The sequence below is a fragment of the Pseudochaenichthys georgianus genome, unplaced genomic scaffold (genome assembly GCF_902827115.2).
Source record: "Pseudochaenichthys georgianus unplaced genomic scaffold, fPseGeo1.2 scaffold_645_arrow_ctg1, whole genome shotgun sequence".
Classification (NCBI taxonomy): domain Eukaryota; kingdom Metazoa; phylum Chordata; class Actinopteri; order Perciformes; family Channichthyidae; genus Pseudochaenichthys; species Pseudochaenichthys georgianus.
In genome coordinates this window covers 21372-35180 of record NW_027263201.1, presented here as the reverse complement: position 1 = coordinate 35180, position 13809 = coordinate 21372, and the positions used below count along the sequence as shown (strand labels likewise).

At 41.5% G+C, this 13809-nt stretch overlaps 1 protein-coding gene across 3 annotated transcripts in view; it reads right to left on the bottom strand.

Annotated features, from left to right (window-relative positions):
• The window catches only part of plpp1a (phospholipid phosphatase 1a), a 30567-nt gene that overhangs the window by 1973 nt on the left and 14785 nt on the right, over positions 1 to 13809 (bottom strand). For all 3 annotated transcript variants that reach the window (XM_071202628.1, XM_034079542.2, XM_034079541.2), the window contains 2 exons: positions 5003 to 5060; positions 1027 to 1203 (listed from right to left, as the gene is read on the bottom strand). In XM_071202628.1, the coding sequence (XP_071058729.1) occupies positions 1027 to 1203; positions 5003 to 5060 (235 nt within the window). The remainder of the gene's footprint in view (positions 1 to 1026; positions 1204 to 5002; positions 5061 to 13809) is intronic.

Here is a 13809-nt window from a genome sequence, read left to right as displayed (position 1 = left end):
TAAAAGTAGAAGTACTCAGGTCTTGTACTTGAGTAAAAGTAGAAGTACTCAGGTCTAGTACTCTGACCTTGTACTTGAGTCAAAGTAGAAGTACTTTGTTCTTGAGTAAAAGTACTCTGATCTTGTACTTGAGTAAAAGTAGAAGTACTCAGATATTGTACTTGAGTTAAAGTAGAAGTACTCTGATCTTGTACTTGAGTCAAAGTAGAAGTACTCTGATCTTATACTTGAGTAAAAGTAGAAGTACTCAGATCTAGTACTCTGACCTTGTACTTGAGTCAAAGTAGAAGTACTTTGTTCTTGAGTAAAAGTAGAAGTACTCTGATCTTGTACTTGAGTAAAAGTAGAAGTACTCAGATATTGTACTTGAGTTAAAGTAGAAGTACTCTGATCTTGTACTTGAGTCAAAGTAGAAGTACTCAGATATTGTACTTGAGTAAAAGTAGAAGTACTCAGATCTTGTACTTGAGTAAAAGTAGAAGTACTCAGATCTTGTACTTGAGTAAAAGTAGAAGTACTCTGATCTTGTACTTCAGTAAAAGTAGAAGTACTCTGATCTTGTACTTCAGTAAAAGTAGAAGTACTTTGATCTTGTACTTGAGTAAAAGTAGAAGTACTCTGATCTTGTACTTCAGTAAAAGTAGAAGTACTCAGATCTTGTACTTGAGTCAAAGTAGAAGTACTCTGATCTTGTACTTCAGTAAAAGTAGAAGTACTCTGATCTTGTACTTGAGTAAAAGTAGAAGTACTCAGATCTTGTTCTTGAGTAAAAGTAGAAGTACTCAGATCTTGTTCTTGAGTAAAAGTAGAAGTACTTTGATCTTGTACTTGAGTAAAAGTAGAAGTACTCTGATCTTGTACTTGAGTAAAATCTATTCTTAACTTTGCAGGGCTCATTCTTCTTCTCTGTCATTGTAATTTAATTGACATGAGTTTTCTGGGTTTTCAGAAAACACTTAAAACACAAAGAAAGTAGCAGAACATGGAAATACTCAGTAAAGTACAGGAGGCCAGCTGACCACTCACCACCAGCAGAGCCATAATGGCGCCCTGCAGCAGACCGGTCAACACGTCGCTCCAGTGATGTTTGTAATCAGACACCCTCGACAGGCCGGTGAAAACCGAGGCGGCGATCAGGAAGAACTGCATTGTGGGTCGGAGCAGCCGCGCCCATTCAACCTGGAGACGAGCCTGCAGGTAGAGCTGAGGGAGGCAAAACACACGCGGGTTATTTAACGGGAAGTTGGGTTTAAAAACGCTTTGAAATACAAAATTAAATAAATGTTCCCTATCATTTGTGTCCACTTTAATTGTCTTCTCCGTGATGTTTGTTTTTATCATGTTCTGTTGCTTTTACCTCTTAGAATATTTAACAGATCGTACGGTGTCCTGAAAGGCGCAAAGAAATCAAGCTGGTCAGAGTTCCTGTCGGAGTGCCAGGAAAAGGAGCTGCAGTGATTTGCAGATGACTCATGATGCTTTATCTCCACCACCGCACCTCACCCAGTCGTATTTATTTATATCAGAATCAGGAAGTACTTTATTTATCCCAGGGGCTTTTGGAAACATTTTCTCCATTTTAGAAGATAACATGGAGAGAAAAAGGATTACAAAAATCAAGTTTAACAAGATAAAATACAATATATATATATATACTGTACACTCGCAGTATAAACATATATAACTTGACTCTAAATTCAAGGCGAAGTTAAAACAGTATTGAAACATTTTGTATGAGAACTTTAAAGGTCACCTATCAAGCTATTTTAAGGCATATATTATGGGTCTCAGATATATACAAATATATAAAAACATGTCTGACGTGTTTTGCTCAAAATACAAACATCATGCATTTTCGACATCCCTCATATCCCTCTGTTCCAGCCCAAGCCCCCAGGAAGTGCGCCGGACTCTGAGCCCAACATTCGTAGTGTCCAAACGGCGGTACTGCAACTTCCGTATCGGTCCGTGACGTCACCCGGCCCAAAACAACTTTCTCCCACTGACTAACATCGGGAAAGAGACGTCTGTAAATCAGCGGATCATTTTTTTTAAACTAAATAAACTAGTACTATTTTATAGCCCTTATTATAATCATTAAGTCCTTAAAGTTGTAAAATGCACTAAAAGCCAAATCAAGATTTATTTTCTCTCTCCATTCATATTAGTGAGCCGAGAGTGGGAGCTCGGGGGCGGGGCTTAAGGAGCAACTGCGCATGCTCTATGAGCTCACATACGGGTTCTTCTGCTCTGACAGCTAGGCATGCTGGGTAATCTGTGACGTTTAGCTCCCTCAAAAGTTGGGCCATTTTGCCTTCATGCGCCAACGAGCAGCTCTCACAGGAAAGAACGAGACCGCGCCTCCCACGCTGTATCCAGTTCTTATTCTACATCCATGGTTGAAGCCCAGAGAAACGCGGATGTTGGGTCCTTAGCTTAAAAAAAAGGAGGAGGCGGAGCTAATGCCTGATCAGAATTCTACCGGAGATAAAATTAAATTCTGCTGTGATAAAACGCCATCGTGTTCTAAACCACATCAAGGATTATTTCTAAAACAGTATGGAGATGAAATGCTTTTTCTCTTGCGGGTTTATCACAAGGTGAGTTCTTTTTTATGTCCTGCTTTTTAAAACACACGTGCTCTACAGTACAGGTTAGCTCTGAGTGTTAGCGAGGCTTGCTAACGTCAACAAAGACATCCAAAACACGTCAGGCATTGTTTCTGATAGCAACTTTCTGTGGGTCCGCCATCCGAAATTACGGGCAGCAAATCTGGATCAGCTCCGTTGTTCCCCGTTTTTAAAAGATGTGGGTACGGAGGAAAAGAGAGGGTTTTATTTCCTGACGCTGCTTGAGTTCCCCGGACACATGTTGATGTATACAAGACATCAAAAAGGGCATTTTACATGATAGGTCCCCTTTAAGAAATATATGTGTTTTATAAAGTGTTTTCTGTTCAGTGAAAACACAGAAAACTCTTGGTAAATAAATTATTATTTTAATTATTTAATTTTTTAATTTTAATTTTAATTATTTAAAAGCGAGCCCTGAAAAGTGAAGTATACACCCCCCAAATGTATATTTAAAAACGTCAGTAAATGTGATAATTCCTCCTTGATAGAGGTAGAATAAAACTGTTCTAAATTAAATGACTTTTTCCAGGAAATAATCAAACATCGTTTTCTTTTTTTTGTATCATTAATTATTAGCTCTACTTCCTCTCCGTGTTTAAAAAGGTGAGAGAATCTCCTGCAGTCCAGATTCCACTCAAACTGCACCTTAAATTACTGATAGTCTATTATAATGTAAATAATATGTACACATGACCAAATATGTATATTTAAATTAATTTCTTGTTTTATTTATATAGCACCTTTTTAAACGATTTCTGGTCGAGCCAAAGTGCTGTACGTATAATAAAAAATAACCTACAGTAGTAATTTTAATTGTTATCTTTGATGTTATCCTTAATTGTATTAATCTGTGCGGTCCTGCTTTTCAATCTTACAGATGAAATATCACACCACCTCTGGAGCAGCGGCACGTTTCCTTGTGGCATAAACATCAAAACGTAGCTTTTATCAGAAACAGGGTGTGTGTGATCTTTAACGATTCAACGGGGACAAACCAGTTCAGCCACTTTACCCACAACGGTGTAAATCTGATTTACTGCTGCACGCTGCCGCTGTTTCAGAGCTGGAGGAAGGAGAGCTCTTCCAGGACTGTCAGACTGGAGCTCCGTGCAGAGGGAGAGGCGTCTGTGTCGCTGCCAGGACTTTGTCCCCGAGTTTCTATTTATAAATCTGCACACTATTACATTTATCAGGGAGGGGCAGCTGGATCTGATAAAAACACACACCAGAGGGAACTGGAGGAGGACGGAGTCTCTGAGCAGACGTTTATCAAGCTCGATCCTCAGGGCGTACAAACGCATAAATGAATATTAAAATCTTAAAGCGCTGGAGTTCAAAGCAATAGTTTTAGAGGATCAGATGTAAAGTTAGAAACCACTCGCAGCATGTCTGTCTGTGTAAATTAAAAGGGCCAAGAAAGGACAATGTTAGCTTAGCTTAGCATGGAGACGGGAACCGGATGGAACAGCTAGCATGCCTCTGATTAAAGGCTCATCACATGTAAGGTGAGCCTCACTGGTCAAGTCATGGTATAGTGGACACCAAACATGTCATTTCAAATCTTATTCAAAATGTGGTACAGTCATAGTATAGTACAGGGCCGTCCCTGGCCAACACGAGGCCCTACGCAAAGTTATATGATGAGGCCCTCTGTTTCGCGAGCATCGACGGGGGGACGGTGCTAGTGGAGCCTCGCAGCGGCGAAACCGTGCCGCACCACACTAATTTTTGGCTCAGGTGAGGCCCCCTCGGCGAGGTGAGGCCCCCTCGGCGAGGTGAGGCCCCCTCCGCGAGGTGAGGCCCCCTCCGCGAGCTCAGGCCCCCTTGGCGAGGTGAGGCCCCCTCGGCGAGGTGAGGCCCCTTCCGCGAGGTGAGGACCCCTCGGCGAGGTGAGGCCCCCTCGGCGAGGTGAGGCCCCTTCCGCGAGGTGAGGCCCCTTCCGCGAGGTGAGGCCCCCTCCGCGAGATGAGGCCCCCTCCGAAATTTTGTGGCGTAGAAATGTATAAAAAACGTCATAGTATAATATGTCTGTAGGTAATTTTGTTATTTTTGGACAAAGCCAGGCTATCTGTTTTCCCCTTAATGCTAAGCTAACAGCCTGCAGATGTGTTGGAAGTAAGCAGATAAGTGTATTCCCTTAATGTGGATCACTATCGACATCACATTTTCTCCGAAGCTTGATATGCAAAAATATGTAAGGCAAGTTTATTTATACAGCACTTTTCAACACAAGGCAATTCAAAGTGCTTTACAAAAAATGAAAGACATTAAGACAAAGGCATTTAAAATCAGTCATTAAAAAGAAAAGCTAATAAAATAAACATTAAAAGAAAAATACATACAATATGTGAAGTGTTCCAGGTACTTACGGCGAGGAACAGCATGCAGTACATGGAGAAAGAGGCGTGGCCAGAGTAGAAGGAAAGCCTGCAAGACAAGGACGCAAAACAACACGTTCAAGTATAAATCAATGATCCTTCAGACACACACAATACCACACACATTAACACCCACATTAACACACACATCAACACACACAATAACACACACATCAACACACACAATAACACACACATCAACACACACAATAACACACACATCAACACACACAATAACACACACACATCAGCATTGTTTGGCGATTAAGGCGGAGTCGATGTGACAGTTTGTCAGTTAGTTTGACGCCTTGACACTACATACTGATATACACCTGAACATCAGCAGGAGAGGACTCTTTAAAGTAGAGACACTACATACTGATATACACCTGAACATCAGCAGGAGAGGACTCTTTAAAGTAGAGACACTACATACTGATATACACCTGAACATCAGCAGGAGAGGACTCTTTAAAGTAGAGACACTACATACTGATATACACCTGAACATCAGCAGGAGAGGACTCTTTAAAGTAGAGACACTACACACTGATATACACCTGAACATCAGCAGGAGAGGACTCTTTAAAGTAGAGACACTACATACTGATATACACCTGAACATCAGCAGGAGAGGACTCTTTAAAGTAGAGACACTACATACTGATATACACCTGAACATCAGCAGGAGAGGACTCTTTAAAGTAGAGACACTACATACTGATATACACCTGAACATCAGCAGGAGAGCACTCTTTAAAGTAGAGAAACTACATTACATTGCATTTAGCTGACGCTTTTATCCAAAGCGACTTACAATAAGTACATTCGACCAGGAAGACACAACCTTGAGGAAAACAGAATCATAAGAACATCAGGTTTCAAAGAGCCAAGTATTTCAAGTGCTACTCAGCTGGCTAAGCCAGTCCTTTGTTAGTATATAAGTGCTTTGTTAGTCATTCTATCCTCGAGGTGGAGTCGAGAGAGATGAGTTTTCAGTCTGGAAGGTGTGTGAGCTTTCTGCCGTCCTGATGTCAATGGGAGCTCATTCCACCATCTTGGAGCCAGGATAGCAAACCCACGTGTTTCTGCTGATGGGAACTTGGGTCCCCCTCGCAGCGAGGGTGCAGCGAGTCGTTTGGTTGATGCAGAGCGGAGTGCACGTGCTGGGGTGTACGGTTTAACCATGTCCTGGATGTAGGAAGGGCCAGATCCATTCGCAGCATGGTACGCAAGCACCAGGGTCTTGAAGTGGATTCTAGCAGTTACCGGAAGCCAGTGGAGGGAGCGGAGGAGCGGAGTGGTGTGGGAACATTCAGGAAGGTTGAAGACCAGACGAGCCGCTGCATTCTGGATGAGCTGCAGAGGTCGGATGGCACATGCAGGCAGACCAGCAGGAGGGAGCTGCAGTAGTCTAGGCGTGAGGTGACGAGAGCCTGGGCCAGAACCTGCGTGGCTTTCTGGGTCAGCTGGGGACGCATCCTCCTGATGGTGTAGAGCGTGTATCTGCAGCAGTGGGTTGCAGCAGCTGTTTGCAGTGAAGGACAGGTTGTTATCGAGGGTCACACCCAGAGTCCTTGCAGTCTGAGTCGGGGAAACATCAGAGGGGCCGATGTTGATAGTTAGGTCAAGAGAGGGACAATCTTTTCCCGGAAGGAAAAGCACTTCAGTTTTGTCAAGGTTGAGCTTGAGGTGATGAGCAGACATCCACTGAGAGATGTCAGCTAGACGAGCAGAGATGCGTGCGACGACCTGGGTCTCTGAGCGGGGGAAGGGCAGGACTCATTGGGTGTCGTCAGCGTAGCAGTGGTATGAAAAACCATGTACATACTGATATACACCTGAACATCAGCAGGAGAGGACTCTTTAAAGTAGAGACACTACATACTGATATACACCTGAACATCAGCAGGAGAGGACTCTTTAAAGTAGAGACACTACATGCTGATATACACCTGAACATCAGCAGGAGAGGACTCTTTAAAGTAGAGACACTACATACTGATATACACCTGAACATCAGCAGGAGAGGACTCTTTAAAGTAGAGAAACTACATACTGATATACACCTGGACATCAGCAGGAGAGGACTCTTTAAAGTAGAGAAACTACATACTGATATACACCTGAACATCAGCAGGAGAGGACTCTTTAAAGTAGAGAAACTACATACTGATATACACCTGAACATCAGCAGGAGAGGACTCTTTAAAGTAGAGACACTACATACTGATATACACCTGAACATCAGCAGGAGAGGACTCTTTAAAGTAGAGAAACTACATACTGATATACACCTGAACATCAGCAGGAGAGGACTCTTTAAAGTAGAGAAACTACATACTGATATACACCTGAACATCAGCAGGAGAGGACTCTTTAAAGTAGAGACACTACATACTGATATACACCTGCACATCAGCTGGAGAGGACTCTTTAAAGTAGAGACACTACATACTGATATACACCTGAACATCAGCTGGAGAGGACTCTTTAAAGGAATTGATTAATCATGTATAATAAGTTTAACTATTCGTCTCAGCTCTAGTCAAATCAATGAAGGAATGTTTGACGTTTTAGACGTTGTGAAATTAGAACTCTGGGTTTTTGTTGCTCAACAGATTATAGAAACTGACGCACGGTATATTGAACCCTGTGTGCTCCTTTGTTTGGTAACCTGCTCACGCTGTAAGGGCAAAGGGCAAACGCGTCCCTGAGCAATCTACGAGTGATTGTGCACTTCTTAACGTTGTGATAACGGTTATAAAACGGTGCAACTCTTACGTGTCCATTCCCTCTCTCCCGTGTGAGCGCTCAGTTACTGGTTTGCAGCAGCGTTGAGAAAGATCTCAGGAATGTGAAGCTTGTTTTGATTTAAGGAGCGTGGCGCTTATCGACTCGCCGCAGAGGGAAGTGTAGAGGGAGGAGGACTTCCACTTCTCATTAGAAATTATAGAGGGCGAAATGGTGACATCAGCTGTGCAGATTGCATCAGGGTTAGAGAGGTTTATTATGGGCTGTGAGGAACTCGATCTCTGCTCAGTCACTCAAGAGGGATACTTTGAATGGTTTGTGGCGCTGTGTGAAGTGCATGTCCAGTTCGAACAGGTGAACAAGCTAAGAAAGGCTTTGAATAGGCAAATTAAAACACTATATTTAGACTACTTCACAGCCTTACCTTGCTTAAAGACAGACCTTTTGGCGGGGAACTGGAGCTGTTATAAATGCCTTTTCATAAATCCACCAGACTCCATTAACACAATCGGTTATTTTACCTGACAGATCACAGGTGTCGCTCGTCTAACCCAGGGTCTATGCAGGAATCCTGAAAGACCTTTTAAGACCTTTTTTAAGACCCTTTCCATACGTTTTAAGACCTCATCGCCACTTCGAGTTCTAACCGGTTACCTTGGCGACACACTTTACCTCACATTCACTATATATAGTATTGATTGTCCTTCCTCCTTATCTTCCAACCATTTGCGATATTTTTGGAACTTTAACTATTTTTGGATCTTTAAGTATTTTTGGAACTTTAAGTATATTTGGAACTTTAAGTATATTTGGATCTTTAAGTATTTTTGGAACTTTAAGTATTTTTGGAATTTACGGTATTTTTGGATCTTTAAGTATATTTGGAACTTTAAGTATTTTTGGAACTTTAAGTATTTTTGGAATTTACGGTATTTTTGGATCTTTAAGTATTTTTGGAACTTTACGTATTTTTGGAATTTACGGTATTTTTGGAACTTTAAGTATTTTTGGATCTTTGGACCCTTTCCACTTTGAGTTCTAACCGGTTACCTTGGCGACACACATTGACACTTTACCTCACATTGACTATATACAGTATTGATCTACTTAAAGTTCCAAAAAGATCGCAAATGGTTGGAAGATAAGGAGGAAGGACTCCTCCTTATCTTCCAACCATTTGCGATATTTTTGGAACTTTAAGTATATTTGGATCTTTAAAGTATATTTGGAACTTTAAGTATCTTTGGAATATACGGTATTTTTGGAACTTTAAGTATATTTGGAATTTACGGTATGTTTGGATCTTTAAGTATTTTTGGATCTTTGGACCCTTTCCACTTTGAGTTTTAACCGGTTACCTTGGCGACACACTTTACCTCACATTCACTATATACAGTATTGATTGTCCTTCCTCCTTATCTTCCAACCATTTGCGATATTTTTGGATCTTTAAGTATTTTTGGAACTTTAAGTATATTTGGAACTTTAAGTATTTTTGGAATTTTAAGTATTTTTGGAACTTTAAGTATTTTTTGGAATTTACGGTATTTTTGGAACTTTAAGTATATTTGGAACTTAAGTTTTTGGAATTTACGGTAGTTGTTTGGATCTTTAAGTATATTTGGAACCTTTAGAGTATTTTTGGAATTTTCCGGTATGTTTTTTGGATCTTTAAGGTATATTTGGAACTTAAGTAATTTTTGGAACTTACGTATTTTTTGGAATTTACGGTATTTTTGGAACTTTAAGAAGTATTTTTGGAGGATCTTTGGAACCAGTTCCACTGTGAAGTTCTAACCGGTTACCTTGGCGACACACAGTGACAACTTTTACCTCACACTTGACTAAGATACCAGTATGGATCTACTTATAGGTTGCCAAAAGGATCGTCAAATGGTTGGAAGATATCAGGAGGAAAAGGACTCCTCCTTATCTTCCAACCATTTGCGATATTTTTGGAACTTTAGAAGTATATTTGGATCTTTAAAGTATATTTGGAACTTTAAGTATTTTTGGAACTTTAAGTATCTTTGGAATATACGGTATTTTGGAACTTTAAGTATTTTTAGAACTTTACGTATTTTTGGAATTTACGGTATGTTTGGATCTTTAAGTATTTTTGGATCTTTGGACCCTTTCCACTTTGAGTTTTAACCGGTTACCTTGGCGACACACTTTACCTCACATTGACTATATACAGTATTGATTGTCCTTCCTCCTTATCTTCCAACCATTTGCGATATTTTGGAACTTTAACTATTTTTGGATCTTTAAGTATTTTTGGAACTTTAAGTATATTTGGATCTTTAAGTATTTTGGAACTTTAAGTATATTTGGAACTTTAAGTATTTTTGTAATTTACGGTATTTTTGGAACTTTAAGTATATTTGGAACTTTAAGTATTTTTGGAATTTACGGTATTTTTGGATCTTTAAGTATTTTTGGAACTTTACGTATTTTTGGAATTTACGGTAGTTTTGGAACTTTAAGTATGTTTGGATCTTTAAGTATTTTTGGATCTTTGGACCCTTTCCACTTTGAGTTCTAACCGGTTACCTTGGCGACACACATTGACACTTTACCTCACATTGACTATATACAGCAGGGGTACTCAAATACAAATCTTAAAGGTCCAAAATAAATGTTTCAATAAGACAAAGGTCCATTTATTACGGTCATTCAAACTTTTAAACAATTGCAACAAGATTCTTAACACGAGGTTGCAAAAACAAAAGTAATCTGTATGCAGCAGTTTTCATTGTTATTGTGTCTGTGCTTGACCCCTCAGTCGCAGTGTAAGAGCTGCACAGTTATGAATAAAGGCAGCTGCACCCTCTTTCATTCAGCATTCCCATTATTGCTTTATAAATGTCTTGCCCCCTTGTGTCCACTGAGGTTCGTCAGGCCCAACACATCTTCAACAGACTCCCCTTTGCCTCGTCATGAAAACTCACAAACACCAGCAACTGAGCAATGTCAGCGGTGTCAGTGGGCTCATCCACAGCTAAGGAAATGCACTGTGCACTTTTTATTCCATCACAAAGCTGATTAATCAAATCACCAGCCAGTATTTATGTTCTTCTGGTTGCTGTGGAATCTGAGAGGGGGTTTGCTTGATTTGACCTGTTATTTCCTCTTTTTGTTTGCCTTCACATGGTCTCCATCACTTCAGTCATGCCTTCTTTTATACTTCAGTTGTTATCCAGTGGAAAGCCCTTACCTACTGGCCTAGTTCAATCAAAGAGGTTACTTTTGTTTGGCTGGGCAGTGTACACACCGACTTATTTGACTTTCTCAGGACTTAAACAGTTTTTGGGGGGCAGACCCCCTCAAAGAAAAAAATATTTTTACACGTAAGGTCATCATCTCATCCGTGAGCAGAACATCAAGTTGACGTGTATTGCAGCTGAATGCGGCGATTACCATTTTGTTCAGCAACACGCCTCACAAACGTATTCAGATCAACAGCTTTAGTGCGTTTTGATTCAATGCTGAGTACAGCCAAACTGAGAGTCTCTTCTCTGTCAGACCGCAAATACCTCATTCCTTCAGTGCTTCGGTCCGAATGCTTCTCGTTTTGCGCCGTCCCGTTCAAATGAAATCGCCGCCAATCATATGTCCACGCTCGCGCCAGGACCGGGGGAGGGGTTACATGACGTGCATCTTGTGCTGCATTCACTTGCACTCGGACATTAGAGACTTTCTCTCATAAATGTCCGATGAGCGCTGTTTGCAGTCTATGGACATAGCGGATCATTTTGACTCGTTGCGTTGTGGCGATGTCTCGCAGATAACAGATAATACAGATAATACATATGAAAAGTATAATTTGCTCAGAGTCCAGAGACAGTTGTGGTTCGGTCCGGATCCGGACCGGAGTCCGTACTTTGAGGATGCCTGATATACAGTATTGATCACTTAAAGTTCCAAAAATATCGCAAATGGTTGGAAGATAAGGAGGAAGGACTCCTCCTTATCTTCCAACCATTTGCGATATTTTTGGAACTTTAAGTATTTTTGGAACTTTAAGTATATTTGGAACTTTAAGTATTTTTGGAACTTTAAGTATTTTTGGAACTTTAAGTATTTTTGGAATTTGCGGTATTTTTGGAACTTTAAGTATATTTGTAACTTTAAGTATTTTTAGAACTTTACGTATTTTTGGAATTACAGTATGTTTGGATCTTTAAGTATTTTTGGATCTTTGTACCCTTTCCACTTTGAGTTCTAACCGGTTACCTTGGCGACACACTTTACTTCAGATTGACTATATACAGTATTGATTGTCCTTCCTCCTGATCTTCCAACCATTTGGACGCAGACTTGTATTTCCCCATAACGATGTTGCTTAGCAACCGGCGTAAACGGACCTTCGCGCGCTATCAAGCAGTGAGCGAGCGATGTCCTGTTCAGATGACGTCAAACCCAACGGGATGCCATCAATAAACTCCACAGAATCACACTGCACACCTACGCCATGACTACATTCAGGCAGACTGCAGAACACAACCTCTCTGGACCATTTAGATACAAAATGTAACACCTTGGAAAACGCCCTTTAATACTTTTTAATAGCCTTCATTTTCGCTAAATAGATTTATCAACTCGTAATACTGTAAGACCCCGCGGACCCCCTTGTCTAACCTCTGCCTTGATGAGGTTAGTTTCCTTGTGTTATTGGTGGATCTGATCAAACTGTTTAAAACACCCAATAACACAAAGAAACCAGAGCAGCAACTTATGTGATCCAGGATGTACAATGAGAGTTTCTTCAGTGGAGTTTGAAGAGCCTTAAAGCGCCGTCTGACAGCAAGGACCTCTAACTGTGTGGGTGTGTTTGAGGATGTTATCCAGAGTCAGAGGATTACCTGCAGGAGATGCAGTTTGGAGAAACCGGAGTATCAGCAGCAAGCTAAGCGATGTTCTTAAAGAGAATCAATATCAAGGCACGGCCAGATTCAGAGTGCTTTACAAAACCATTAGGAGCATTAAGACCTAGTGCAAGAGAAATACATTTAAATACCGTTAAAACATAAACGAGCTAAAACTATGCTAATTTAAAACAGTTTTAATCATTTCAAGTGCATGTTGTATTTGGAATATTTTCATTGCTTTACTTTGCCGTCCCATTGACAAACAGTATTTTACCTCCTCACTTAACACAGGAGCTCCTGGTCCCCAATGCCTCATGAGGTTAGTTTCTATTTGTTATTGTGTGACGTTGGTGAGCGAGCCTTTTACGCCCGAAACTCAAGGTGTTACACAGCCTCTCTTTAAGGCCGCGGCCACACGAGGACGATAACGGTCGTATCCGCTACAGTTCACTATCAGATCGACGGTTCGTCCACACGAGGCCGACATGGAAACGCAGAAAACGATAACGGGTCCCAAGGCGGGTAGATCTGCGGACGAAACGCTCTGGGGGGCAAACGGCACCGTGTGTACGCCCTATACGATCATGTCCTGATAGATGAAGCAATAGCCCCGCCTCTCCTGCTCAGAGATCAGCTGCTGGGCGGTCAGGAGAGGGGGAGGAAAAGAGAGGCTCCGGTTTTTATTCTTTTATATAGAGTCGTTATCAACTTGTTTTAAAGCTCAATAAATAACAAAGAAGACCTCTGACCGGCAGTTTTCTAATTTTGTCCCGAAGATTAAAACGTTAACGGACATGTTGACCGGCGAAAACAAATCTAACTGAAACTCTGCCGCACGGTCGCCTCGTCCCTCGGGAGAGGCGGAGAGGTGGGTGTTCGTCATCTGCTGGTGGACTACCGGAGAGAGTTACAGCCGGAGCACACGCTCGCCTCGGGGACGGAGAAAAAGAGCCACAGCGGAGAATAAACAGAAGGGCAACCATGGCAACCATGCGCGGGAAGTCTTCTTTGCTGCGGTTGTGGCGGGACTACAGCGCCACTTACAGGCCCGGCATATGTACTACAGCGTCTCCAGCGCTTTCGAGCGGTCTCGTGTGAACGGACACGTTTCTGGTGCCTGTTGCGTGTGGACGGAAAACTTTTTTGATATCGATTGCGATACGTTATTGG